This window comes from Selaginella moellendorffii, unplaced genomic scaffold, assembly GCF_000143415.4.
Source record: "Selaginella moellendorffii unplaced genomic scaffold, v1.0 SELMOscaffold_21, whole genome shotgun sequence".
Lineage (NCBI taxonomy): Eukaryota > Viridiplantae > Streptophyta > Lycopodiopsida > Selaginellales > Selaginellaceae > Selaginella > Selaginella moellendorffii.
In genome coordinates this window covers 784,825-812,023 of record NW_003314282.1, presented here as the reverse complement: position 1 = coordinate 812,023, position 27,199 = coordinate 784,825, and the positions used below count along the sequence as shown (strand labels likewise).

The 27,199-nt window shown below is 43.8% G+C and overlaps 4 protein-coding genes and 1 long non-coding RNA gene across 5 annotated transcripts; 3 read left to right on the top strand and 2 right to left on the bottom strand.

The window, feature by feature from the left end:
* Positions 1-106: 106 nt before the first annotated feature.
* Positions 107-1,751, top strand: LOC9641421. Its single transcript, XM_024678045.1, has 5 exons — positions 107-355; positions 407-551; positions 606-767; positions 837-1,206; positions 1,263-1,751. Exons 1-5 carry the CDS (start codon positions 107-109, stop codon positions 1,348-1,350), a joined length of 1,014 nt encoding a protein of 337 aa, XP_024533813.1. The 3' UTR covers positions 1,351-1,751.
* A 1,294-nt stretch (positions 1,752-3,045) lies between these two features.
* LOC9641420 (tapetum-specific protein A9) lies at positions 3,046-3,507 on the top strand. The gene is made up of 2 exons (XM_024678252.1): positions 3,046-3,341; positions 3,404-3,507. The coding sequence occupies exons 1-2, from the start codon at positions 3,050-3,052 to the stop codon at positions 3,418-3,420; spliced, it is 309 nt and encodes a 102-aa protein (XP_024534020.1). The 5' UTR covers positions 3,046-3,049; the 3' UTR covers positions 3,421-3,507.
* A 2,396-nt stretch (positions 3,508-5,903) lies between these two features.
* On the top strand, positions 5,904-6,430 carry LOC9641419. The gene is made up of 2 exons (XM_024678251.1): positions 5,904-6,235; positions 6,298-6,430. Exons 1-2 carry the CDS (start codon positions 5,944-5,946, stop codon positions 6,312-6,314), a joined length of 309 nt encoding a protein of 102 aa, XP_024534019.1. The 5' UTR covers positions 5,904-5,943; the 3' UTR covers positions 6,315-6,430.
* Positions 6,431-11,121: 4,691 nt separating this feature from the next.
* Positions 11,122-13,649, bottom strand: LOC9637909 (heat shock protein 81-1). Its single transcript, XM_002973113.2, has 4 exons — positions 13,475-13,649; positions 13,226-13,367; positions 12,860-13,140; positions 11,122-12,799 (listed from the first exon to the last, which is right to left on the bottom strand). The coding sequence occupies exons 1-4, from the start codon at positions 13,607-13,609 to the stop codon at positions 11,240-11,242; spliced, it is 2,118 nt and encodes a 705-aa protein (XP_002973159.1). The 5' UTR covers positions 13,610-13,649; the 3' UTR covers positions 11,122-11,239.
* An 8,082-nt stretch (positions 13,650-21,731) lies between these two features.
* Positions 21,732-22,224, bottom strand: LOC9637906. Its single transcript, XR_002992762.1, has 2 exons — positions 21,923-22,224; positions 21,732-21,861 (listed from the first exon to the last, which is right to left on the bottom strand). It is a non-coding gene; the product is annotated as an uncharacterized LOC9637906 (long non-coding RNA).
* Positions 22,225-27,199: the final 4,975 nt, after the last annotated feature.

Sequence of the window (27,199 nt, the reverse complement as noted above, 5' to 3'; positions counted from 1 at the left end):
TCAAGAACCCTAGCATGCTTGGAATGCGCGCCAACATTCTAAAACCCTAGAGAATATTTTTTCCCCTTAACGAATATTCTTGTCAAGAGCCCTATAAAATGGGCAAATGGGCGGATTTTTAGGGTTTATGGCGGCTATGGAGCAGGCTATGGCGGATGGAGCGTTTGCCAGAAAGGGCGCCCAAGTTCCTGTGGCTCTCAAGGAAGCTGTTGGCGAGACGCTCGAGATGAGGAGGGTGATCACCGCGTTCCGGCGGGATTGCTTGCACTTTAGGGAGGGAGGCTTGCTGTACGAGATCGTGAAATCGTGGTATGACAAGCGCTACGCAGCCGAGCGTTGCACGGACTACCCCGAGGTTAGCTCCAATCTCTCTTTTTCTTGTTTATCTCACCCACGACGTTTATAGTCGCTGGAGCGGAGGACCCCTTACGCAGCGTTCAAGGGAGAACATCCTGAGTTGGCCGAGTGGTATGGAGAGCTCGATTTTTTGCTCCGAGAAATCCCCGTCGGGAACTTCGCCACCACTTTGCTGAACCTCCCTTTGGATTCGGGTAGGATTGATCTGCGCATGTTTCTTTGTTCTGAGCTCGGTCTTGTTAAAACAGGTGATGCCTCTCGCGCTCTCGAGCCCGACGGGATCCTCTCCCGGATAATCTCTCCGTGTCCCTTTCTCACGCACGGCGAGAACGTCGCTCTTGCCCTCCTCGACGCGAGGCTGTGGCTGTGCCGCTCTGCTCTGCCGCTGGCGATCGGGCAGGAAACGTCGTGTGAGTGTGATCGAATTCCTTTGTTGCAACTTTGTTGCAAGCTGACGCGTGAGTTCTTGCATGAAACAGACTGGGACGCATCGGGCGGTGGCGGTGGTGTTGTCTTGCCCAAGAGGCCGACTTTACCTTCAACGTTTTATGTTTTACTCCAGGAGTCGGCTGTGCAGGTGCACGCTACGCTCCTCAGGCATTCCAGCAACAGGGTGTACGAGCTGGCTCCGTCGGATTTCACAGACGACAAGCGGGAGTGCTTCTGGGCACGCATGGCTCGAGTGCGCTTCCCGCATGTTGACAACCGAGGGATGTCGAGCAGGGAGTTTGCCGCCACGCTCGCCCGCAGTAGCGCGGGAGAAGATCGCGACTTGGAATATTTGGAGTGCTGGCGGGAGGATGAAACGAGGGACATGTACAGGCTGTTGGCGATGTTCATCCATGATCGGTAAGTAGACTAGTTGTTTGGTTCCTCACTTGAGAATCTGTCTTTTGGTTTTCCAGGACACCTGAGATGCACGAAGAACAGATGGAAAAACTGGCCAAAGAAGAAGAGGAAGAGGAAGAGGAAGAAGAAGAAGTTGGGAGGTAAGACTTTCGACTGGCAAGACAAGCAGTTCTTCCAAATGACGGCAAGCCTGTGATCGAATCCAAACAACAGTGTGATATGAGTCGCCGTGAAGAAAAAAGCAAGTACCTTTCCAAAAGTTGCGGAAGCATTTCTTGGTCCGTGATCTTCTGTCGAGGCTGGCGAAGCTTTGGACCGCCACAGTTATCTCGGTCTCCAAGGCCTTCATCTTGTCTACGACGTCGGCTTCGCGCCTCTAGCGTCCAAGTTGCGAAGAAGCCTGCGCTTTCGTTCCAGCTCCGTAACAGACCTGAGAAGAAGAAAGCACAGAGAATAAGAGCTTAGTTCCAGATCGAAAGTAGAAGCATTGCCTTGACCTGTTCATACAATTTCTATCCTGTTCATAAAAAGTCTATCCAAAGTTCCAGCGTGACTCCCGGCCTCGATGTCAAATCCACTGGGCGAGCTCAGAGATCTCGGCGACCAATGCCCGAGCGAAAGAGCGCTCAGCAACCGGGACGAATGATCCGAGATGCACGATCATCGAACAAAGAATCATTATGAAACCATAGTTCCTTAACATCTCTTGAGCTGGACTTCGCCCGCCTCCAGTCCCACCACTGCACTCCACTGGAGCTCGCGGCGCCTCCTCCACCTCACTGTTCTCGGTCGATCCAATTGATTCTGCCGTATGAGTTGTAATCGCGCAATCTATGAGTGGAGCTCGTCGGAAGCTCTGAACTGGTCTTGAATATCCGGGACTTGCTGGAGCTGGACGTCGTTAAGTAGAACTTCCGATTAGTCCATCTTTCTTTCACGAAATTTATCCCCATGGTGCTGCTTTGTTGATCACATCCACGCCAGTTGTCGAAGAATACATGTGTGATGCCTTTGATGTACGCTTTACAAGCTTTGTCCAGGAAGAACAGGGACATTGGACTTTATGTTATGTCAACATAAAGCATAACATCCGCTTCATGTTCAGGATGCTCTTGAAGTATCATGATGAGGAGGCGCTGTTGCAGTTTCCAAGGTAGTATAAGAATCATGCTAATATCTGGATGAACTATGTGAGAAAAGAAGATTTGCCTAGAGCCATACAACTAGGACCTTTGGGTTGGGGGTTCGAATCCCCCGAGTGGCGTCTTTGCCTTGTGTTGCATGGCAGCACCTTTTGCAGCTTCGGCATACAGGGGACTGTAGCCTACCGACACACGCAACATTCACATTTACTAAATGTACGGATACGCTGTAAGAACGTATTTTCTGCGAGGTCGACTCTCGCCCTCCATTCCAGTCTATGGATGCTCAAGACTACGTTTGTGGCGATACACTACAAGACGAGCTCTCTCGATCATGTTAAACACGAATTGGAACCGACATGAATTGGAACTCTACCCCTTCTGTAAACAAACGGATATGACCTTTCACCTTGATCTTGAAGTTGCTGGAGCAGCACGTCAACCTGGTGGCACACGGAGTGGTGATCCTGCTGGAGCTACGTGTACTTCGCGCTGAGCTGAGCTCTCCGGAGCCTCGAGCTGCTGAGCTTGCCAAAGATCAAAAAACATAACTCTAAAACTTGTATTTCTAAAATCTTCATATGCGATAAAAGTCCATTACTTTGATAACAATGTAGCTCGTTTTGTCAAACCAACTCACATGTTTTTCCTTGTTAGCTAAGAACTAGGCTTCCTTGCTGCTACCTGTGGAGCTGCCTCTAATGGATTCTAAAGCACTACAGCTTCTTATCCTCAGCTTGGTTTCAATTGGCCATTTCCCCAATTGCGGGACTTCTCAGTGCGATCGAGCTCATCTTCTCAAAGAATGCGTCCCGTGTGTGGCATCTGGCACTGTTCTTGAGCATCCCGACGTCAATTGTTGCAAAGCAGTGAATGCTCTCGGCCACAACTGCTTGTGTTCACTCATTGTTTCTTCTACTGGTGTTCTTGCCAAAACAACAATGAAGAGATATGTAGAGTCCTGTCAAGTAGTGCCCCCAGAGGATTACCAATGTAAGTTCTATGATCAAAGTGTTTGTAGTCACTAAAATTTGTTATGCTATTGTTCTTTGCAGGTGAAGGCATCATGTAATGTAAGTATGGATACATGTATACTTTCTAGTTATATACGTATTTCTATGCAAGTTGAATTTTAATTTCAACCTGTACCATTCTTATTATAAACTTAAGACCATTTGGTTCACTAGATTTTTAGAAAACTTGCACAGAATTAACTTTTGGCTTTTGTATAAATCTCAAAGAAATTCTCAACATAAAACATCAATTCATCAATCCATTTTTTAATGGCAACTTCAGTCGTGTTTTGCTTCGTTCTCTGCTCCTTTCTGGTTCAAGTTAGTGTGGGTTTGCTTGTACAATATGGCTCCACCACAGTCGGGAATGGCAACTTCGTCTCATTGAGCAGCACTGGTTCAGCCCCTACAGTTGACATTGAAGGATTTGGGAAGAATGGCACTACTCGTCTCTTCTCGGTGGTCATGGCAGATCAAAAGGCATTGGTAGCGTCAAATAAAGTTTATCCCTACATCAACTTTTGGATTGCAAACATTCCAGCCGGCAGCACTGGTAAGTAATATTTATTTTGGTTTACAAATCTTTACAAGTCATGGTGGCTTGGTACAGGAGCTGTGAAGGGCAGCATTTTGGAGCCTTATGTATCTCCTTCCAACACCAGCAAGAACATTCCATATCCAAATCCATTCAATGCAAGGAACCACACCTATGATTTCGTGCTTGTACCACAGAGGAATCCCTTGGTGAAGCCCATGGATAGTCGACTTGTCAACTCGCTAGCTGATATCGTTCAGCAATACCACTGTGGAAGCCCTCTCCAAACCGTCTCCTTCACGACCTCACTCCATTGATATTATTGTTTTTATTGATATAAGAGGCATGACTCAATGAATTGAACGTACTAGAATTTCCATTTATGGAAAAAGGCCATCTTTCTTTTGCGAAGTTTATCCTCATGGTGCTGCTTGTGATGATCCTGTTGATCACGTCCACGCCAAGAGTCCATTCTATGTGTTGTAATTGTGCAATCTGCGAGTGGATCTCATCGGAAGCTCTGAACTGGTCTTGAATATCCGGGACTTGCTGGAGCTGGACGTTGTTAAGTAGAAGTTTTAGCCCCATGGGCTTTGTTGATCAAATCCCACGCCAAGAGTGCATTCCATAAACGTCTCTTCTTGTCGAAGAATACATGTGATGCCTTTGATGTACTCTTACAAGCTTTGTCTAGGAAGAATAGGGACATTGGGCGCTTGTCAGCATAAAGCGTTCAGGATGCTCTCCTCACGCTGCCAGGACAAACTGGCCAAAGAAGAAGAGGAAGAAGAAGAAGTTGGGAGGTAAGACTTTCGACTGGCAAGACAAGTAGTTCTTCCAAATGACGGCAAGCCTGTGATCGAATCCAAACAACAATGTGATGTGAGTTGCCGTGACGAAAAACGCAAGTACCTTTCCAAAAGTTGCGGAAGCATTTCTTGGTCCGTGATCTTCTGTCGAGGCTGGCGAAGCTTTGGACCGCCACAGTTATCTCGGTCTCCAAGGCCTTCATACTTGCTCTCGTCTTGTCTACGACGTCCAGCTCCGTACCAGACCTGAGAAGAAGAAAGCACAGAGAATAAGAGCTTAGTTCCAGATCGAAGTAGAAGCATCACCTTGACCTTGACTTGTTCATACAATTTCGTAAAGTCTATCAGCATGACTACTCCCAGCCTCGATGTCAAATCCACTGGGCGAGCTCAGGGATCTCGGCGACCAATGCCCGAGCGAAAGAGCGCTCAGCAACCGGGACGAATGATCCGAAATGCACGATCATCGAACAAAGAAAGAAAAAACTCAACCTTATGAAACCATAGTTGTCTTGAGCTGGTCCAGTCCCACCACTGCACTCACTGGAGCTCGCGGCGCCTCCTCCACCTCACTGTTATCGGTCGATCCAATTGATTCTACAGCGGCCACATTCTCTTTCCTGGATTGACACTAGAATCCACTCCGCGCCCAAAATTTCCTTTCTAGCGGGAAATATATGTAGAAGCAAGAACCCTACTTAACAATCCACTAACTTTTAAACGGAAACTTTCTCTTAGCAAAAATCGTTCTTAGTGGGTGGAATGGAAAAAAAAAATTAGTTTGTCGACTTCCTCCATCTTGCTCCCCTCGGCATCGTTCCCTTCCTCGAGCGGCGTCATCTCAACGTCGGCGGCATCGCCCCAGCTGGAGACCAGAGAAGACTTGAATATCTATCTATCTGCTGAGCTATGGTCACGAGGGAAGAGACTTCGATCGTCAATTTTCCTTCGCACTTCGGCCATTTTCGCTATAATTGGCGAAAGACTATGGGCAAAAGTTGGGTTTGGGCATGCAATGTACAGTTGTTTGACTAAGCAAGTTGCAACAACCTAAGAGAGAGTGACAAAGGTTCTTATTTCCTACTGGTCCGAGTAAAATATTTCGCTTGTATTTTAAAAATCTTCATATGCGATAAAAGTCCATTACTTTGATTACAATGTAGCTCGTTTTGTCAAACAATCTCACATGTTTGTACTTGTTATAGGCTTCCTTGCTGCTACCTGTGGAGTTGCCTCTAATGGATTCTAAAGCACTACAGCTTCTTGTCCTCAGCTTCGTTTCAATTGGCCATTTACCCAATTGGGGGACTTCTCAGTGCGATCGAGCTCATCTTCTCAAAGAATGCGTCCCGTGTGTGGCATCTGGCACTGTTCTTGAGCATCCCGACGTCAATTGTTGCAAAGCAGTGGATGTTCTAGGCCACAACTGCTTGTGTTCACTCATTGTTTCTTCTACTGGTGTTCTTGCCAAAGAAACAATGAAGAGATATGTAGAGTCCTGTCAAGTAGTGCTCCCAGAGGATTACCAATGTAAGTTCTATGATCAAAGTGTTTGTAGTCACTAAAATTTGTTATGCTTTTGTTCTTTGCAGGTGAAGGCATCATGTAAGGGAAGTTGTGTATGTATTTATATGCAAATACTTTCTAGTTATATACGTATTTATATGCAAGTTTGTTCTTGGTGTTTTCTAATTTCAGCCTATACCATTCTTATTATAAACTTAAGAGCATTTGGTTCACTAGAATTTTAGAAAGCTTGCACAATTTATCAAAGGCATGGACAGAATTAACTATGGCCTTTTGTATAAATCTCAAAGAAATTCTCAACATAAAACATCAATTCATCAATCCATTTTTTAATGGCAACTTCAGTGGTGTTTTGCTTCGTTCTCTGCTTCTTTCTGATTCAAGTTAGTGTGGGTTTGCTTGTACAATATGGCTCCACCACTGTCGGGAATGGCAACTTCGTCTCATTGAGCAGCACTGATTCTGCCCCTACAGTTGACATTGAAGGATTTGGGAAGAATGGCACTACTCGTCTCTTCTCGGTGGTCATGGCAGATCAAAAGGCATTGGTAGCATCAAATAAAGTTTATCCCTACATCAACTTTTGGATTGCAAACATTCCAGCCGGCAGCACTGGTAAGTAATATATATTTTGGTCTACAAATCTCTACAAATCACTGTGGTTTGGCAGGAGCTGTAAAGGGCAGCATTTTGGAGCCTTATGTATCTCCTTCCAACACCAGCAAGAACATTCCATACCCAAATCCATTCAATGCAAGGAACCACACCTATGATTTCGTGCTTGTACCACAGAGGAATCCCTTGGTGAAGCCCATGGATAGTCGACTTGTCAACTCACTAGCTGACATCATTCAGCAATACCACTGTGGAAGCCCTCTCCAAACCGTCTCCTTTACGACATCACTCTATTGATGTTATTTTGATATTGATATAAAAGGCACGACTCAATGAAATGAAAGATTTTTTTATTAAGACCAATCAAAGAATCGATGCGATCTTTGCTTGTGCGGGTAGACAAGTGTTAGACAACAAGCCATGTAGCTACCACCAGATTTCTATGTCAGTCTACCGCTCTTAGATTCCACCTTTGGATCGCTGCCGAAATTTATCCCCATGGTGCTGCTCTGTTGATCACATCCACGCCAGGAGTGCATTCCATAAACGTCTCTTGTCGAAGAGATACATGTGTGATGCCTTTGATGTACGCTTGTCTAGGAAGAACAGGGACATTGGGTGCTTGTCAGCATAAAGCATAACATCGGCTTCACGTTCAGGATGCTCTTGAAGTATCATGACGAGGAGGCTCTGTTGCAGTTTCCAAGGTAGTATAAGAATCGTGCTAATATCTGGTTTCGAAAAAATATGTGAGAAATGGAGCTCATTATTCTAGAAGATTTGCCTAGAGCCATACAACTAGAACCTTTGGGTTGGGGGTTCGAATCCCCCGAGTGGCGTCTTTGCCTCGTGTTGCATGGCAGCACCTTTTGCAGCTTTGGCATACAGGGGACTGTAGCCTACCGACACACGCAATTTACTAAATGTACAGATACGTTGTAAGAACGTATTTTCTGCGAGGTCGACTCTCGGAACGCCCTCCATTCCAGTCTACGGATGCTCAAGACTAAATACACTACAAGACGAGCTCTCTCGACCATTAAACACGAATTGGAACCGACATGAATTGGAACTCTACCCCTTCTGTGAACAAATGGATATGGCCTTTCACCTTGATCTTGAAGATCCGGGAATTGCTGGAGCAGCACGTCTCGCTGGTGGCACACGGAGTGGTGATCCTGCTGGAGCTACGTGTACTTCGCGCTGAGCTGCTCAAAGTCGAGCGAGCTCTCCGGAGCGTCGAGCTGCTGAGCTTGCCAAAGATCAAAGAACAAAACTCTAGAACTTGTTCCAGAAAAATCAAAGAACTACAGGGACGAGATGAGCGCTTCCTTTGGCTGGATCACGGTCTGCTTCCTAGCACGCGTTGTTGGATCCCAGGGATTCTTCCGGCTTTCTTCGTGCAGTTCCTTTGAAACTTTGATCCTCTGGAGCCAGACGATTCACCGATGGAAAACTTGGACGGTTGGAAGGCTTTCAAAGAGATTGCGAGCACACTCGAAACGATCCAGAGGAGCTCTGGATCTCGCCAGCTCAAAACCTCCAATGCCGCAGCCGCTCAGTGAGCTAAGAGTTCGCCATGTTTAATCTTATTTTGTGTAGGGTGTAGATAGTGCACGATCACCTCCTCCTTTTCGAGGTGGAGCTGCGCTGGATGGCTGCACAGTGAACACGGCATCCATATTCGCGGAAGAGCCGATTGTGGAATTGGCTCCTCCCATCCTCTACTCCCCAAGTATTGAAAGATTTGCTGACATCTTCCCAGATCTAAGGATGTTCCTTCCTTTGGGTATTGATTGACTTGATGGATATAGAATCTCACTCTAGGTACGACTTTGTCAAAGCCATAAAATCGTCAAGCAGCTATGATATTGATTTTGTTTTGCACACATCTGACATGAGGCTTCAGCGCGCGTTTTTTTTTTCCGAAGGCTTCCTCTAGGGATTGTTTATCACCAAAGAGACCATATCTTCTTCTACCTCCACAGCACCCAACCATTTTGCGCTCGCCATTGGAATGCTTGATGGCGAAAATGAGATAGTGCTTAAACACCATTAATGTCTGATCGGCACCTCAAATACAAGCAGAGGCCTCGAGGATCCCACATTACGTTTGCTATACTGTGTTTCGTGCTCCAAAAATCGATCCAACAGTTCAAGAGGTCCAAGTATGAATCAGCTATATAACTCTACCAATTTTCTCGTCAAGGCATATAGACATATACATATGTGATCCCAAGGGCGTATGTATACCTTTCTTGCTCCATGATGGAACTATAAGAAAGGAGAACTTGGCAACAAATGCGTGTACTTTTGGAGACAGGCTCAGGCAAGTGGATAGAAAAGAAATAAGAAGGGTGGCGATGCGCAACCGATGATCATGATTTAGAAACCGTCCGGGCTCTTGTCTGACTAAGGCTCAGTTGTGGCATCTCTTTAAAGCGCGTGAATATCCATCTATCTGCTGAGCTATCATCACGGGGAAAGAGACTTCGATCGGGAATTTTCCTTTGCACTTCGGCCATGTTTGCTATAATAGGCGAAAGACTATAGGCAAAAGTTGGGTTTGGGCAGGCAATGTACAGTTGTTCGACTAAGCAAGTTGCAACAAGCTAAGAGAGAGTGACAAGGTTCTTGTTTCTTACTGGTCCTAGTAAAATATTTCTCTTGTATTTTTAAAATCTTCATATGCGATAAAAGTCCGTTACTTTGATCACAATGTAGCTCGTTTTGTCAAACCAACTCACATGTTTTTACTTGTAATAGGCTCGCTTGCTGCTACCTGTAGAGTTGCTTCTAATGGATTCTAAAGCTCTACAGCTTCTTGTCCTCAGCTTGGTTTCAATTGGCCATTTCCCCAATTGGGGGACTTCTCAGTGCGATGGAGCTCATCTTCTCAAAGAATGCGTCCCGTGTGTGGCATCTGGCACTGTTTTTGAGCATCCCGACGTCAATTGTTGCAAAGCAGTGAATGTTCTAGGCCACAACTGCTTGTGTTCACTCATTGTTTCTTCTACTGGTGTTCTTGCCAAAGAAACAATGAAGAGATATGTGGAGCCCTGTCAAGTAGTGCTCCCAGAGGATTAAGTTCTATGATCAAAGTGTTTGTAGTCACTAAAATTTGTTATGCTTTTGTTCTTTGCAGGTGAAGGCATCATGTAAGGGAAGTTGTGTATGTCTTTATATGCAAATACTTTCTAATTATATATTTAAGTTTTTTCTTGGTGTTTTCTAATTTCAACCTATACCATTCTTATTATAAACTTAAGACCATTTGGTTCACTAGAATTTTAGAAAGCTTGCACAATTTATCAAAGGCGTGGACAGAATTAACTATGGCCTTTTGTATAAATCTCAAAGAAATTCTCAACATAAAACATCAATTCATCAATCCATTTTTTAATGGCAACTTCAGTGGTGTTTTGCTTCGTTCTCTGCTTCTTTCTGATTCAAGTTAGTGTGGGTTTGCTTGTACAATATGGCTCCACCACTGTCGGGAATGGCAACTTCGTCTCATTGAGCAGCACTGATTCTGCCCCTACAGTTGACATTGAAGGATTTGGGAAGAATGGCACTACTCGTCTCTTCTCGGTGGTCATGGCAGATCAAAAGGCATTGGTAGCGTCAAATAAAGTTTATCCCTACATCAACTTTTGGATTGCAAACATTCCAGCCGGCAGCACTGGTAAGTAATATATATTTTGGTTTACAAATCTTTACAAATCATGGTGGCTTGGTACAGGAGCTGTGAAGGGCAGCATTTTGGAGCCTTATGTATCTCCTTCCAACACCAGCAAGAACATTCCATACCCAAATCCATTCAATGCAAGGAACCACACCTATGATTTCGTGCTTGTACTACAGAGGAATCCCTTGGTGAAGCCCATGGATAGTCGACTTGTCAACTCACTGGCTGACATCATCCAGCAATACCACTGTGGAAGCCCTCTCCAAACCGTCTCCTTTACGACATCACTCTATTGATGTTATTTTGATATTGATATAAAAGGCACGACTCAATGAAATGAAAGATTTTCTTACGAAGACCAATCAAAGAATCGATACGATCTTTGCTCGTGCGGGTAGAAAAGTGTTAGACAGCGTCCATGTAGCTACCACCAGATTTCTATGTCAGTCTACCGCTGGCGCATTCTCTTTCCTGGATTGACAAGATTCCACCTTTGGATCGCTGCCGGGCGTCCCAGAAAATTTCTGGGAGACCAAAGAAAATTTGGTCTCCCGCCCAAAATTTTCTTTCTAGCGGGAAATATATGTAGGGTTAAGATTTGAAAATGGATTGGAGAAATCCACTTAACAATCAATTAACTTTTAAACGAAACCTTTCTCTAAACAAAAATCGTGTCGAATGGAAAAAAAATTAGTGTGCGTTGTTCAGTCGACTTCCTCCATCTTGCTCCCCTCGGCATCGTTCCCTTCCTCGAGCGGCGGCATCTCAACGTCAGCGGCATCGCCACTCACATCATCGTCGATGCTCAGCCCCAGCTTGAGCATGCGATGGATCCTGGATCCAAAAGTGTTGGGATCATCCAGGCTGAATCCCGACGTGAGCAGCGCCGTCTCGAACAGCAGCAGCACCAGATCCTTCACCGCCTTGTCATTCTTGTCCGCGTCCGCCCGCTTCCTCAGCTCCTCCATGATCGAGTTGTCCGGATTGATCTCCATCGTCTTCTTCGAGCTCATGTAGCTCGACATGGAGCTGTCCCGGAGCGCCTGAGCCTTCATGATCCTCTCCATGTTGGCGGTCCAGCCATACTCGCCGGTAACCAGGCAGCACGGCGAATCCACAATCCTGTCCGAGACCACCACCTTCTCAACCTTCTCGCCCAGGATGTCCTTCACCACCTTGCACAGCCCCTCAAACGCCGCCTTCTTTTCCTCGAACTTCTTCTTCTCGTCGTCGGTGTCCTCGAGCTTCAATCCCTCCTTGGTGGCCGAGACGAGCTTCTTACCATCGTACTCCTTGAGCTGCCCCACTGCGTACTCGTCGATCGCGTCCACCATATAGAGAACCTCGTACCCCTTGCGCTTGAGCCTCTCCAGGAAGGGAGAGTTTTCGACCGCCTTCTTGCTCTCGCCGGTGATATAGAAGATGTCCTTTTGGTTCTCCTTCATCCGGGTCACGTAGTCCTTGAGGCTCGTCATCTCGTCGCCGCTCTTGGTCGAGTGGTAGCGCAGCAAGTCGGCCAGCTTCTGCCGGTTCTGGCTGTCCTCATGGATCCCCAGCTTGATGTTCTTCGCGAAAGCCTCGTAGAACTTGTTGTAGTCCTCCTTGTTCTCTGCGATCTCGGCGAACATCTCCAGACATTTCTTCACCAGGTTCTTCCGGATCACCTTGAGGATCTTGTTCTGCTGGAGCATCTCGCGGGAGATGTTGAGCGGCAAGTCGTTCGAGTCCACCACGCCCTTGACGAAGGCCAGGTACTCGGGGATGATCTCCTCACAGTTGTCCATGATGAACACCCGCCGCACGTAGAGCTTGATGTTGTTGAGCTTCTTCCTCGTGTCGAAGAGATCAAAGGGAGCCCTCTTGGGAACGAAGAGGATGGCCCGGAACTCTAGCTGCCCCTCCACGGCGAAGTGCTTCACCGCGAGATGGTCCTCCCAGTCGTTGGTCAGGCTCTTGTAGAAGGCCCCATACTCCTCCTTGGTGATCTCATCGGTCTTCCTCATCCAGATGGGCTTCTGAGTGTTTACGTGGCTCCACTCGTGAGACACCTCCTTCACCGTCTTCTTCTTCTTCTTTTCCTTCTCCTTCTCTTCATCGACCTCCTCGATCTTCCCCTCCTCGTCATCCTTCTTCTCCTCTTCCTCCTCGTCGTCCGAGATCTCCTTGTCAGTAGTCTTCTCGATCCAGACGGAGATGGGATAGCTGATAAACTCGGAGTGCTTCTTGATGAGATCCTTGAGCTTCCTCTCTTCAAGGTACTCAAGCTGTGCCAACCAAAATCAAAGTAAGTACTTGTTTCACATCGATGAAATAGAAACGCATACCTGGTCTTCCTTGAGATAGAGAACAATCTTGGTTCCACGACCCAGCCTCTCACCAGTGGTATCGCGAGTCACAGTGAAAGAACCACCGGCCTCAGACTCCCAGATGTACTGCTCGTCATCGTTGTGCTTGGTCGTCACGACAACCTTCTCGGCCACCAGGTACGCCGAGTAGAACCCAACACCAAACTGACCGATCATCGACACATCGGCGCCGGCAGCCAGAGCCTCCATGAACTCCTTCGTGCCAGACCGGGCGATGGTACCCAGATTGTTCACGAGATCTGACAAAACAAGCTCGAGTCAGACAAAAATCTAGAAAAAAGACCTCAGTCTAGAAATCTGGAATTTCTAGAATCTCAAACTCACCGGACTTTGTCATCCCGATGCCGCTATCGATGATGCTCAGGGTCTTGCTCGCCTTGTCCGGAACGATGTGGATGAAAAGCTCCGGCTGGCTCTCGAGCTTGCTCTTGTCAGTCAGCCCTTCGAACCGGATCTTGTCGAGAGCCTGGAAATCGCAGAAAGAATGCAAAGATCGGTGAGAAATCGCAGAAAGAAGGCAAAGATCGATGAGAATAGCAGTAAAATATCGCCGAACGAGCATCTAACACTCACATCCGAGGCATTGCTGATGAGCTCCCGCAAGAAGATCTCCTTGTTGCTGTAGAAGGTGTTGATGATGAGACTGAGAAGCTGGTTGATCTCCGCCTGGAAGGCAAAGCGCTCAACATCGCTATCGCTTTCCGCCATTGCTCACAAAGCCAAACTGCGACCTCTGCACAAATAACCCTAGCTATATACCAAGGCCGTCCAGTTCTTCTAGAGCCTTCTACAGAGAATATGCCTTACGGGCGCCGGAGGATATTCTAAGGAAAGTTTCCCGCCTTTTTTGCCTCGGGACCGTTGACTTGGTTAGTCAAGGATGGTCAAGATCTCTGTTTGAATAAGAACTTCTCACGCGCAAAATTCTGGGCTGCATGGATCAAGCATCAATCGGAACTCCCAAGATCTCACCCATTTCGATCATTCAATTTGGTCCCTCTCACCCCAAATTCTGGCCTGTCTGGATCAAGCATGAATTGGAACTCCCAAGAATTCATGAGAAGATGAAGATCATTGCCATTTTCTTTAGTCAAGGGTGGCCAAGGTCTTTGTTTGAATGAATTGGGCGAGATCTTAATTGATGCTTAATCGAAAGCCCAGAATTTGAGCGTGAGAGCGTTCAAATTGGATGATTGAAAAATGGATGAACGAATGGGAGTTAGACAGCCCAGAATTTGAGAGCGACAAATTCCTTATCTTCAATGAAAAGATCATGAGAGTTATGGATGGATTTACAGTGTGAAGTGGAAGCTTACAATTTGGGGCTTTCGCAACAGAGAAAGAGAAACACTTAACATCCTTAATTGGAATAACATTTCAAGGATGCGCTTGGCTTCTCTGGATACAATCGAAGTGCCCAGGGAGACGAATTTTACACTTACTGGAGTATGCCTTGATCACTCGATTAGCATTCTTCCCTTTGGTAGCAACCAGCATGCTACACAGGCAATCCAAGCTGAGGAGCTTGACGGCCTTGCAGCACGATGCGTCCGGGCTGTTCTTCACGGATCCAAACTGGACACAAGGAGCACATGTATCGAAGACTTGTGCGCGATTACACCTCATGGAATGTGCTCCTGGCGTGGATATGATCAACAAGATCATCACAAGCACCAAGGGGATAAACTTCGCAAAAGAAAGATGGCCTTTTTCCATTTTGGAAGCTAGAATCACACTTTCTCACTACTGCTGCAATCTCGATTCTTTTTCTTATAAAGCTAGCGATGGATGTTTGCTTCGTGCTGCCGCAATGATTCAGCTTTACACGATCAACTTAAACGCGTCGTGAATCGATCACTTCAAGAACACTTCAAGCAAAGCAGTGCTGTCATGAGCTCGCTACGAGCTAGCAAATTAGAAATCTGGTGGTAGCTACATGGAAGCTCGGGGTTGGGGATACTCTCAAATAACTTACCCTTGTCCAACACTTGCTTTGTCCACCCGCACCGCATCGCATTTTTTAATTTGATCTTGATAACAAAAATCTTTCATTTCATTGAGTTATGCCTCTTATATCAAATAACATCAATAGAGTGAGGTCGTGAAGGAAACGGTTTGGAGAGGGCTTCCACAGTGGTATTGCTGAATGATGTCACCCAGTGAGTTGACAAGTCGACTATCCATGGGCTTCACCAAGGGATTCCTCTGTGGTACAAGCACGAAATCATACGTGTGGTTCCTTGCATTGAATGGATTTGGGTATGGAATGTTCTTGCTGGTGTTGGAAGGAGATACATAAGGCTCCAAAATGCTGCCCTTCACAGCTCCTGCCAAACCACTGTGATTTTTAGAGATTTGTAGACCAAAATATATATTACTTACCAGTGCTGCCGGCTGGAATGTTTGCAATCCAAAAGTTGATGTAGGGATAAACTTTATTTGACGCTACCAATGCCTTTTGATCTGCCATGACCACCGAGAAGAGACGAGTAGTGCCATTCTTCCCAAAGCCTTCAATGTCAACTGTAGGGGCTGAATCGGTGCTGCTCAATGAGACGAAGTTGCCATTCCCGACAGTGGTGGAGCCATATTGTACAAGCAAACCCACACTAACTTGAATCAGAAAGAAGCAGAAAACGAAGCAAAACACAACTGAAGTTGCCATTAAAAATGGATTGATGAATTGATGTTTTATGTTGAGAATTTCTTTGAGATTTATACAAAAGGCCATAGTTAATTCTGTCCATGCCTTTGATAAATTGTGCAAGTTTTCTAAATATCTAGTGAACCAAATGGTCTTAGTTTATAATAAGAGTGGTACAGGTTGAAATTAAAATTCAACTTGCATAGAAATACGTATATAAATAGAAAGTATATATGTATACATACATATATTACATGATGCCAATGAACAAAAGCATAACAAATTTTAGTGACTACAAACACTTTGATCATTGAACTTACATTGGTAATCCTCTGGGAGCACTACTTGACAGGACTCTACATATCTCTTCATTGTTTCTTTGGCAAGAACACCATTAGAAGAAACAATGAGTGAACACAAGCAATTGTGGCCTAGAACATTCACTGCTTTGCAACAACTGACGTCGGGATGCTCAAGAACAGTGCCAGATGCCACACACGGGATGCATTCTTTGAGAAGATGAGCTCGATCGCACTGAGAAGTCCCACAATTGGGGAAATGGCCGATTGAACCAAGCTGAGGACAAGAAGCTGTAGTGCTTTAGAATCCATTAGAGGCAACTCCATAGGTAGCAGCAAGGAAGCCTAATTCTTAGCTAACAAGTAAAAACATGTGAGTTGGTTTGACAAAACGAGCTACATTGTGATCAAAGTAATGGACTTTTATTGCATATGAAGAAGCGAAATATTTTACTAGGGCAAGATCCTTACTTGCTTAGTCGAAGAACTGTACATTGCCTGCCCAAACCCAGCTTTTGCATATAGTCTTTCGCCTATTAGCTGAAGTGCAAAGGAAAATTGACAATCAAAGTCTCTTCCCCTGTGACGGTAGCTCAGCAGATAGATATTCACATACTCTAAAGAGATGCCACAACAGAGCCTTAGTCAGACAAGAGCCCAGACAGTTTCTAAATCATGATTAAAGGGCTGGTATTGAAACAAGAGTCAATGGTCAATCCACGTAACAGGAAACTAGGCATCACCACCTTTCTGTTTTTCTTCTCTATCTTCTAAAACAGCCACTTGCCTGGGCTGTCTCCAAACCTTTCTTATTGTTTCATTATGGAGTAGGAAAGGTATATGCCCCTGGGGTCATGTAGTCTACATGCCTTGACAAGAAAATTGGCAGAGTTATATAGTTCGTTCATACTTGGACCTCTTCAACTGTTGAATCACTTTCTGGAGTGAGTTACCCACAGTACAGCAAATGTAATGTGAGTTCCTCGAGGCCTTTTCTTGAGGTGCCGATCAGACATTAATGGTGTTAAGAGTGGTGAGCTCAAATAGTTGGGTGCTCTGGAGGTATATAGATACAGCAAGTATGTATAATATCAGTAGTTGATAATTAGGGAACAAATAATCAACATTTATTATGCCTAACCCTATACCAGATCTCCTGACGGGATTGTTAAGGATACACATTTTCCAAAATCTCCTAGCGGGAAAAATGTCTTCCTGACAGAAAATATTTGTTTTATACTTCTTAAGTGCCTCTTAACAGAAAAGTTCAACTTTTTCTTTCTTCATGGGTTTAAGAAACTTCCCTTAAAAACAAGTTTAGGGTTTTTGCATTCTAATGTTTAATCCATTCTTCTTCCTCAACAATGTATATTTAAGTTGTTTCTACAGTAGTAGTAACTAGATCAAGTTATTATTGGGTTTTTCATGGTGAAGTGTAGCATATAATTCACGATTCTTGTTGAGGGTAAATATTATGGTGTAGCATTGTAAATGGCCACATTTTATACCTTGGGTTACACTTAGATGAATCTCAAGGAAGGAAGATGAGTTATGCACTTTTTTTTTTCTAGAGTCCTCTTTTTTTTTTTAAAGTAGGCAAGGTGTCCAATATGCAATTGATCTTAGCATGATTATGATGATCCAGAGGAGACAAATTAATCAGCCAACTCAAGTTTCATGGGTAGAAGTAAGTTCTGTGATAATTCACAACAAATTGTAATAGATTGTTGATGCTAATATATTTCTGACAGTGTTTCTACGACAACTATAAGGCAATATATAAGTGAATTATTATTGGTAATACAAACATCAAAAAGAGGAAAATTGAATCAGTTGAAGACACTATTTGAGACATACTAGCTTTTGTAAGTTGGGGATTGGTTTTTAGTTTTAATTTTCTTTTGTGTCAAAAAATTAAGCAAGAAATCAATGTTTTTGAAGTGATTAAGACGTAGTGTTTTCCAGAAAGAATTTGAAGTGCTGTTGCCTGCAAAAATTACATGCTTTCCTAATATGAATTTATTTGTATTATATTCCTAATGATATTCCTACCAAGGAATATCCCATTAGACTTAGCTCTCATTGGTGTTTCTTATGGGCAACTTTTCATTAGACTTTGCTCCCGATAATGTTCTTGACAAGTAACTTCCTATTAGGCTTTTTTATCCACAGTATTTTCATTTTACAACTTCCTATTGGACTTGTTCTCAATGGTGTTCATAATGGACCTCACTGCACTAGCAATGGGTTTAAAGCCCACCCAAATAAGTAAAGTTTTTTCATAAAACTGTTTCATTTCCCAACAGATCTTTTGTCATGAATGTTTGATGATTACGGCTATTGTTTAAACCCACGTTGCAATTGTTTGGAGAAGTTATAAGGTAAGAGGGAAGGCTCTCAATCTCATCCCTTATATTTGCTGATTTCAGAGAAATGAAAAAGCCAATTTGTGAATAATTTTAATTTGATTCCAAGGAGAAGTTATATCAATTCCAAGCTTTTATAATATGACATGATGGAGGAAATTTTGCATGGCCTTAGCTACTCAAGGATGCACTTCTATCGAGAGCCATTTAAACATAAATAGCCCAGTGTTTACATGTTAAAGAACCTATGGAAGATTTGCTAACAATTAGAGAATCAACATGAAAGTGACTGGGCTTAGATGGGGCATAAACTATGCTACAACAGCTCTTTAATGGTTGAACCAATAAGCTTCACAATACAATACAAAGAAGGCATTACTTACAACAAAGCGTGTTGGCATTTTGTGGCAAACATATGGTATGTATAAACCAATGCAAATGTGGTGTTAGATGGTAAAGTTTTATTGTTTATTGTTATTAATATTAGTATATAGTATCATAGCCGTACACTTGGACTTCACAACACTAACATATACAATTTATTATAGTTTAGATGGTCAGTCTAAACCTTGTTCATTATTGTTCTTTGTTGTTGTCACTACTCTTTACTATCCCAAAATATAGGGTGCATGAAATTCCAAATTTGTCCACATGATCATCAATGGCAGCATAGGATTAATAGTTGGTCACTACCTTTCAATGTCAAAAGTTGATTTGGTCATGACATATACACAACAAAGCATGGCATCTAAAAAACTTCAAAGTGACTTTGTAGAAAAATTCAACCTTATTGAAGTGGATATAAATGAATTCTAAGGAGAGTGAAGATTCATTTGAAGTATAAATGTCCACAACCAAATTAAGCTTATTTTGTCTTTGCTTATCCTTGCTTTTAATTCTTATTGTCCTTCATTTTGTACTAACGAATTGAACAACTTTGGAAAAAGGTCTTTGACAAGGTTGCTTGGTTTTACACGCACTTAAACATAATGGATGTTGTTGTCCTAAAATTAGAAAAGGAGTTTAACATCCTTATGGAGTGTTATAACCTCCATAAAATCCATGCTAATAGAAAGTTAATTAATCTCATTCATCATGGCAATCTAATACAAATTTCAAACCAGCAAAACATATTTTAGACTAAATCATTAATTGATATAGAAATTGTGGCTGACATACTTGTTCTCACATATTGGTAGCCTTTGAAGCAAACAAGGACATAATGCACTCAGACATAACAAAAATATTTCCACCAAATGATTTTCAACTCCCATAGGTAATTCAGTTGTCTCACAGACAACTATATAATGTACTATTGCAGGATTTTTGTTATTTACATGATAAAGCACACAAGCTAGATGCCATGGAATAAACATGTGAGATTTTACTGAATATTCTCCATTCTAAGATATGGTAGCTAACAATCCCTAAAGGAAGCCTTTGGAAAAATAAAACACATGCTAAAGCTTTATGTCAGATGCGTGCAAAACAAAATCAATATCACTGATGCTGCTTGAGAGTTTTATAGCTGGCTGGCGTGTTTGACAGTCATACCTGAGTGTATTCACCAAGTCAATCAATACCCAAAGGAAGGAGCATCTTTACATTTGGGAAGATGTTACTCAATTCTTGGATCGTTAGAGGGATTTTGTGAAATGGATAGTTCCCCCAATCGGCTCTAATATGGACCCTTCAATCCAGCGCCCTCGAAAAGGTGGAGGTAATCTTGCTGCCTACGCTGTACACCCTAAATAAAATGAGAGTTCGTTTTGGCTTGGACACCAATTTCAAGAGCTGCTCTGGATCGTTTTGAGTGTTCTCGCTCTTTGAAAGCCAACCGTCCATGTTTGCCATCGGTGAATCGTCCCGCTTCAGAGGATCAAGGAGCTGGACGAAGAAATTCCGGAAGAATCATTGGGATCCAATAATACGAGCTAGGAAGCAGATCGTGATCCAGCAAAAGGAAGCGCTCATCTCGTCCCTGTGGCAAGCTCAACAGCTCGAGGCTGAGTGCTCGCTCGACTTTGAGCATCTCAGTGCGAAGTACACGAGCAGGATAACCACTCCGTGTGCCACCAGCGAGACGTGCTGCTCCAGCAATTCCCAGATCTCCAACATTTTATTACAGAAGGGGTAGAGTTCCAATTCATGTAGATTGTAACCCCTCCAATTCGTGTCTACCATAATGGAGAGAGCTCGTTCATTCTCGATTCGGGACCCCATACCTGCAGAAAATGTGTTCGTACAACGTACTTGTACATTTAGTGAATGTGAATGTTGCTGTGTCAGTAGGCTAGCCACAGGCCGCTGTACGTCAAAGTTGTTCCCATGCAGCGAGAAAGGAACACCTCTAGTTGATGGCCTGTATGGCTCGGCAAATTGAATTACTTCTAGAATAATGAGCTTCATTTCTCTCACATCATTCCAAATGGCTATTTTTTAGAAACCAGATACTAGCATGATTCCTAAACTACTTTGCAATTTGCAACAAACCTTCCTCAACATGATGCTTCAAGAGCATCCTCAACGTGAAGTGGATCTTATGCTTTATGCTGACAAGCGTCCAATGTCCCTGTTCTTCCTAGACAAAGCTTGTAAACCGTACATCAAAGGCATCACAGATGTATTCTTCCACAAGAAGAGACGTTTATGGAATGCAATCCTGGCGTGCATTGGAATGCACTCCTGGTGTGTATGTGATCAACAGGATTATCACAAGCAGCACCATGAGGATAAACTTCGCGAAAGAAAGATGGCCTTTTTCCATAAATGGAAATTCTAGAATCACTCAGTACTTTCAATTCCTTATATCAATAAAAACAATAATATCAATGGAGTGAGGTCGTGAAGGAGACGGTTTGGAGAGGGCTTCCACAGTGGTATTGCTGGATAATATCAGCCAGTGAGTTGACAAGTCGACTATCCATGGGCTTCACCAAGGGATTCCTCTGTGGTACAAGCACGAAATCATACGTGTGGTTCCTTGCATTGAATGGATTTGGGTATGGAATGTTCTTGCTGGTGTTGGAAGGAGATACATAAGGCTCCAAAATGCTGCCCTTCACAGCTCCTGTACCAAGCCACCATGATTTGTAAAGATTTGTAAACCAAAATATATATTACTTACCAGTGCTGCCGGCTGGAATGTTTGCAATCCAAAAGTTGATGTAGGGATAAACTTTATTTGACGCTACCAATGCCTTTTGATCTGCCATGACCACCGAGAAGAGACGAGTAGTGCCATTCTTCCCAAATCCTTCAATGTCAACTGTAGGGGCAGAATCAGTGCTGCTCAATGAGACGAGGTTGCCATTCCCGACAGTGGTGGAGCCATATTGTACAAGCAAACCCACACTAACTTGAATCAGAAGGAAGCAGAGAACGAAGCAAAACACCACTGAAGTTGCCATTAAAAAATGGATTGATGAATATGTTGAGAATTTCTTTGAGATTTATACAAAAGGCCATAGTTAATTCTGTCCATGCCTTTGATAAATTGTGCAAGCTTTCTAAAATTCTAGTGAACCAAATGGTCTTAAGTTTATAATAAGAATGGTATAGGTTGAAATTAGAAAACACCAAGAACAAACTTGCATATAAATATATAACTAGAAAGTATTTGCATATAAATACCTTACATGATGCCTTCACCTGCAAAGAACAATAGCATAGCAAAATTTTAGTGACTACAAACACTTTGATCAGAACTTACATTGATAATCCTCTGGGAGCACTACTTGACAAGACTCCACATATCTCTTCATTGTTTCTTTTGCAAAAACACCAGTAGAAGAAACAATGAGTGAACACAAGCAATTGTGGCCTAGAACATTCACTGCTTTGCAACAATTTACATCTGGATGCTCAAGAACAGTGCCAGATGCCACACACGGGACGCATTCTTTGAGAAGATGAGCTCGATCGCACTGAGAAGTCCCGCAATTAGGGAAATGGCCAATTGAAACCAAGATGAGGATAAGAAGCTGTAGTGCTTTAGAATCCATTAGAGGCAACTCCACAGGTAGCAGAAAGGAAGCCTAGTTCTTAGCTAACAAGTAAAAACATGTGAGCTGGTTTGACAAAACGAGTTACATTGTGATCAAAGTAATGGACTTGAAGATTTTAAAAATACAAGCGAAATATTTTACTAGGACCAGTAAGAAACAAGAATCTTGTCACTCTCTCTTAGCTTGTTGCAACTTGCATAGTCGAACAACTGTACATTGCCTGCCCAAACCCAGCTTTTGCCTACCTATTATAGCAAACATGGCCGAAGTGCGAAGGAAAATTGACGATCGAAGTTTCTTTCCCTGTGACGGTAGCTCATCAGATAGATAGATATTCACGCGCTTTAAAGAGATGCCACAACTGAGCCTTAGTCAGACAAGAGCCCGGACGGTTTCTAAATCAAGGGATGGTCTCGATTAAAGGGTCGTTATCGAAACTTCTCCGGTCAAATCAAATCCACGAAACAAGAAACTGCGCATCGCCACCTTTCTTTTTTCTTTTCTATCCACTTGCCTGAGGCTGTCTCCAAAAGTACACGCATTTGTTGCCAAGTTCTCCTTTCTTATAGTTCCATCATGGAGCAAGAAAGGTATACATACGCCCTTGGGATCACATATGTATACGTTTATATGCCTTGACGAGAAAATTGCCAGAGTTATATAGCTGATTCATACCTGGACCTCTTGAACTGTTGGATCGACTTTTGGAGCACGAAACACAGTATAGCAAATGTAATGTGGGATCCTCGAGGCCTTTGCTCATATTTGAGGTGCCGATCAGACATTGATGGTGTTAAAGCACTATCTCATTTTTGCCATCAAGCATTCCAATGGCGAGCTCAAAATGGTTGGGTTCTCTGGAGGTACACAGAAGAAGATATGGTCTCTGGTGATAAACAATCCCTAGAGGAAGCGTTCGGAAAAAACAAAAACGCGCGCTAAAGCCTCATGTCAGATGTGAGAAAGTATTTGCATATAAATACATACACACCTGCAAAGATGCAAAAAAAAATCAATATCAGTATTACCATACCGTGCTGCTTGAGGATTTTATGGCTTTGACAAAGTCGTACCTAGAGTGAGTTCTATATCCACCAAGTCAATCAATACCCAAAGGAAGGAACATCCTTACATTTGGGAAGATGTCAACAAATCTTTCAATACTTGGGGGATTTTGTGACATGGATAGTTCCAGGAGTGGAGGATGGGAGGAGCCAATTCCACAATCGGCTCTTCCGCAAAAATGGATACCGTGTTCACTGTGCAGCCATATCCTAAGAATCCAGCGCAGCTCCACCTCGAAAAGGACACTATCTACACCCTAAACAAAATAAGATTCAACGTGTTGGCGAACTCTTAGCTCGCTGTGCGGCTGCGATGACCAATCTTGGCGAGATCCAGAGCTCCGTTTCGAGTGTGCTCGCAATCTCTTTGAAAGTCCAACCGTCCAAGTTTGCCATCGGTGAATCGTCTGGCTCCAGAGGATCAAAGTTCCAAAGGAGCTGGACGATGAAAGCCCAGAAGAATCCTTGGGATCTAACAACGCGTGCTAGGAAGCAGACCGTGATCCAGCAAAAGGAAGCGCTCATCTCGTCCCTGTAGTTCTTTGAATTTTCTGGAACAAGTTCTAGAGTTTTGTTCTTTGATCTCTGGCAAGCTCAGCAGCTCGAGGCTCCGGAGAGCTCGCTCGACTTTGAGCAGCTCAGCACGAATACACGTAGCTCCAGCAGGATCACCACTCCGTGTGCCACCAACGAGACGTGCTGCTCCAGCAATTCCCGGATCTTCAAGATCAAGGTGAAAAGGGGTAGAGTTCCAATTCATGTCAGTGGTAACCCAATTGATGGAGAGAGCTCGTCTTGTAGTGTATCATCACAAACTTAGTCTTGAGCATCCGTGGACTGGAATGGAAGGCGTTCCGAGAGTCAAACTCTGCAGAAAATGCGTTCGTACAACGTATTTGTACATACATTTAGGTAGGCTACAGTCCCCTCTACGCCAAAGCTGCAAAAAATGCTGCGCCACTCGGGAGATTCGAACCCCCGACCTAAAGGTCCTGTATGGCAAACTAATTACTTCTAGAATAATGAGCCCATTTCTCTCACATCATAGCGCGATTCTTATACTACGTTGGAAACTGCAACAGACCCTCCTCGGCATGATGCTTCAAGAGCATCCTGAACGTGAAGTAAATGTTATGCTTTATGCTGACAAGCGCCCAATGTCCCTGATCTTCCTAGACAAAGCTTGTAAAGCATACATCGAAGGCATTACACATCTAATCTTCGACAAGAGACGTTTATGGAATGCACTCCTGGCGTGGATGTGATCAACAAAGCAGCACCATGGGGATAAACTTCGCGAAATAAAGATGGCCTAAATGGAAGTTCCACTTAACGACTGCAAATCCCCGATCTTCAAGACCAGTTCAGAGCTTCCAACTCGTAGATTGCGCGATTACAACTCATAGAATGAACTCCTGGCGTGGATGTGATCAAGAGGATCATCACAAGCAGCACCATGAGGATAAACTTTGCGAAAGAAAGATGAAGTTCTAGAATCAATAAGTACTGCCTCTTATATCAATAAAAGCAATAACATCAATAAAGTGAGGTCGTGAAGGAGACGGTTTGGAGAGGGCTTCCACAGTGGTATTGCTGGATGATATCAGCCAGTGAGTTGACAAGTCGACTATCCATGGGCTTCACCAAGGGATTCCTCTGTGGTACAAGCACGAAATCGTACGTGTGGTTCTTTGCATTGAATGGATTTGGATATGGAATGTTCTTGCTGGTGTTGGAAGGAGATACATAAGGCTCCAAAATGCTGCCCTTTACAGCTCCTGTACCAAGCCACCATTATCACATTTGTAAACCAAAACATATAAGTTGAAGTTACCTGTGCTGCCCGCTGGGATGTTTGCAATCCAAAAGTTGATGTAGGGGTAAACCTTGTTTTGTGCTGACAATGCCTTTTGATCAGCCATAACCACCGAGAACAAACTAACAGTGCCATTCTTCCCATATCCTTCAATGTCAACTGTAGGGGCAGAACCAGTGCTGCTCAATGAGATGAAGTTGCCATTCCCGACAGTGGTGGAGCCATATTGTACAAGCAAACCCACACTAACTTGCACCAGAAAGGAGCATAGAATGAGGGAAGACACCACTGAAGCTGCCATTAGAAAATTGATTGATGAATTGATGAGCATTTATTCCTTGATTTATATAAAATGCAACACCTAATTCCGTCCATGCCTTTGATAAATTGTGCAAGTTTTCTATAAAAAAATAACCTACATCCTTTTCGTTCTGTGACACTTCCTTTTGACAGGGACGCTTGATGCCTTACGCGATCTGAATCAAATTGTCTTACCAAGAACAAATAAATACATATACAACTTTTCTATAAACTTTTGAATGCCACTGAAAACAAATGACTACAAATACTTTGATCATAGCTCAATTTGACATGACTCAACATATCTCTTCATTGTTTCTTTTGCAAGAACACCAGTAGAAGAAACAATGAGTGAACACAAACAATTGTAGCCTAGAACATTCACTGCTTGGCAGCAGTTCATGTCTGGAGTGCCAGATGACACACAGGGAATGCATTATTTTAGGAGATGAGCGAGAATTCTCCCAATTGGGGAAATGGCCAATTGCGACCAAGCTGAGGACAAGAACCTTTAGTGCTCTAGAATCCAATAGAGACACTCCACAGGTAGCACCAGGAGCTCAGAATATTTCTTAGCTAACAAGTAACACATGAGTTTCTTTGACAAATTACATGTGATCAACGTAAGACTTTTACAAATCAAGCTAATATCCGCTTGTCTCGCCTCCACAATAATCGCATTTGTTGCCAAGTTCTCCTTTCTTACATAGTTTCATCATGGAGAAATAAAGGTTCACCCTTTGGGGTCACCATAAACAAAATATGTGTTTCCAATGAAGATTAAATACTGTTTTCTGGCTTGATGGCTGCGCAGCATTGGAGGTTTTGAGTTTGACTATAAAGATGAGATGAGTAATAACAATGGAGAGATTAAGTAAGGCTTCAGCATCATAATAGAAAACAAAACTCTTAACCTCCTCTCACTCCATCACTCAATCCCTTTTAAATGATATGGAAGTTGTGGAGATGGCGTTTTGTCTCTCTTGAAGTTCTTCTCACACGTGCAAGAAGGTTGTGGGCCGGATCCTGTTTCAAGGCATGCTCTAGCTGCAGAGAAGCTCGAGAAATCCTAGGAGTGAAAACAAGAATTTAACAGGAGAGTCAAGCAAGCTTTGGTAATCCTTGAGCTTCCCTCAAGGCATCGGGCACATCCACCTCTGACCACTTCCTGGAATCGACTCCATCAATACACGACCAGCCATATACTGTCCTTCCCATCGCATGCCAAGTTGTCCATCAACGACAGATCATGAAACTCCTTGTCACGGCGTGACACAATTTCCCACTCTTCTCCCCGTCTCTCAAAGATGATCAGTCCCTCATAGGTATCGCTCACCATCAAAAGCCAGTCCCGATCCAACTGAAGGTAGCACCACCGATAAAATTTCAGCTCCAACCCATTGGCATCAACGTGAAAAGCTCTCCAGGAGCCCTCCCACAGGTTGTATATTGCAAACATCTGGCGATTCGTGCAATACGTCACCACCTTACCGTGATCCAGCACCGGATAGAAGACCTTCTGCGCTCTGATATATTCAGGTCTTCCTGGGCATTCTTCGTGCCTGGATCACCTCGAGCCGAGTCGTAGATGTATAACGAGGGTGCGTCGAAGCTAGCAACGCAGAACGATCGATCCCTTTCGCGGCTGTACACCACCATGTGAGTTAAGCTGCTGAGAACTGGCGGCAAAGGAACTCTCATCGGGGAGGAGTTGAGATCGCTGTAGCGCCAGACAAAGATGGAGGATAAGTACGAAAACTTGGCCATGCACAGCAAGCCGGCGTCGCTGCTGGCGATCCTTA

What these genes read in the sequence shown, in the direction of transcription:
- LOC9637909 (XM_002973113.2), bottom strand. Translation starts at nt 13,609, where the DNA reads ATGGCGGAAAGCGATAGCGATGTTGAGCGCTTTGCCTTCCAGGCGGAG. An exon ending in TCATCAGCAATGCCTCGGAT is followed by an intron (nt 13,368 to 13,474) that starts GTGAGTGTTAGA and finishes TGCGATTTCCAG; the next exon opens with GCTCTCGACAAGATCCGGTT. An exon ending in CATCGGGATGACAAAGTCCG is followed by an intron (nt 13,141 to 13,225) that starts GTGAGTTTGAGA and finishes TTGTTTTGTCAG; the next exon opens with ATCTCGTGAACAATCTGGGT.
- LOC9641419 (XM_024678251.1), top strand. Translation starts at nt 5,944, where the DNA reads ATGGATTCTAAAGCACTACAGCTTCTTGTCCTCAGCTTCGTTTCAATT.
- LOC9641420 (XM_024678252.1), top strand. Translation starts at nt 3,050, where the DNA reads ATGGATTCTAAAGCACTACAGCTTCTTATCCTCAGCTTGGTTTCAATT.
- LOC9641421 (XM_024678045.1), top strand. Translation starts at nt 107, where the DNA reads ATGGGCGGATTTTTAGGGTTTATGGCGGCTATGGAGCAGGCTATGGCG. An exon ending in GTTGCACGGACTACCCCGAG is followed by an intron (nt 356 to 406) that starts GTTAGCTCCAAT and finishes CGACGTTTATAG; the next exon opens with TCGCTGGAGCGGAGGACCCC. An exon ending in GATCGGGCAGGAAACGTCGT is followed by an intron (nt 768 to 836) that starts GTGAGTGTGATC and finishes TGCATGAAACAG; the next exon opens with ACTGGGACGCATCGGGCGGT.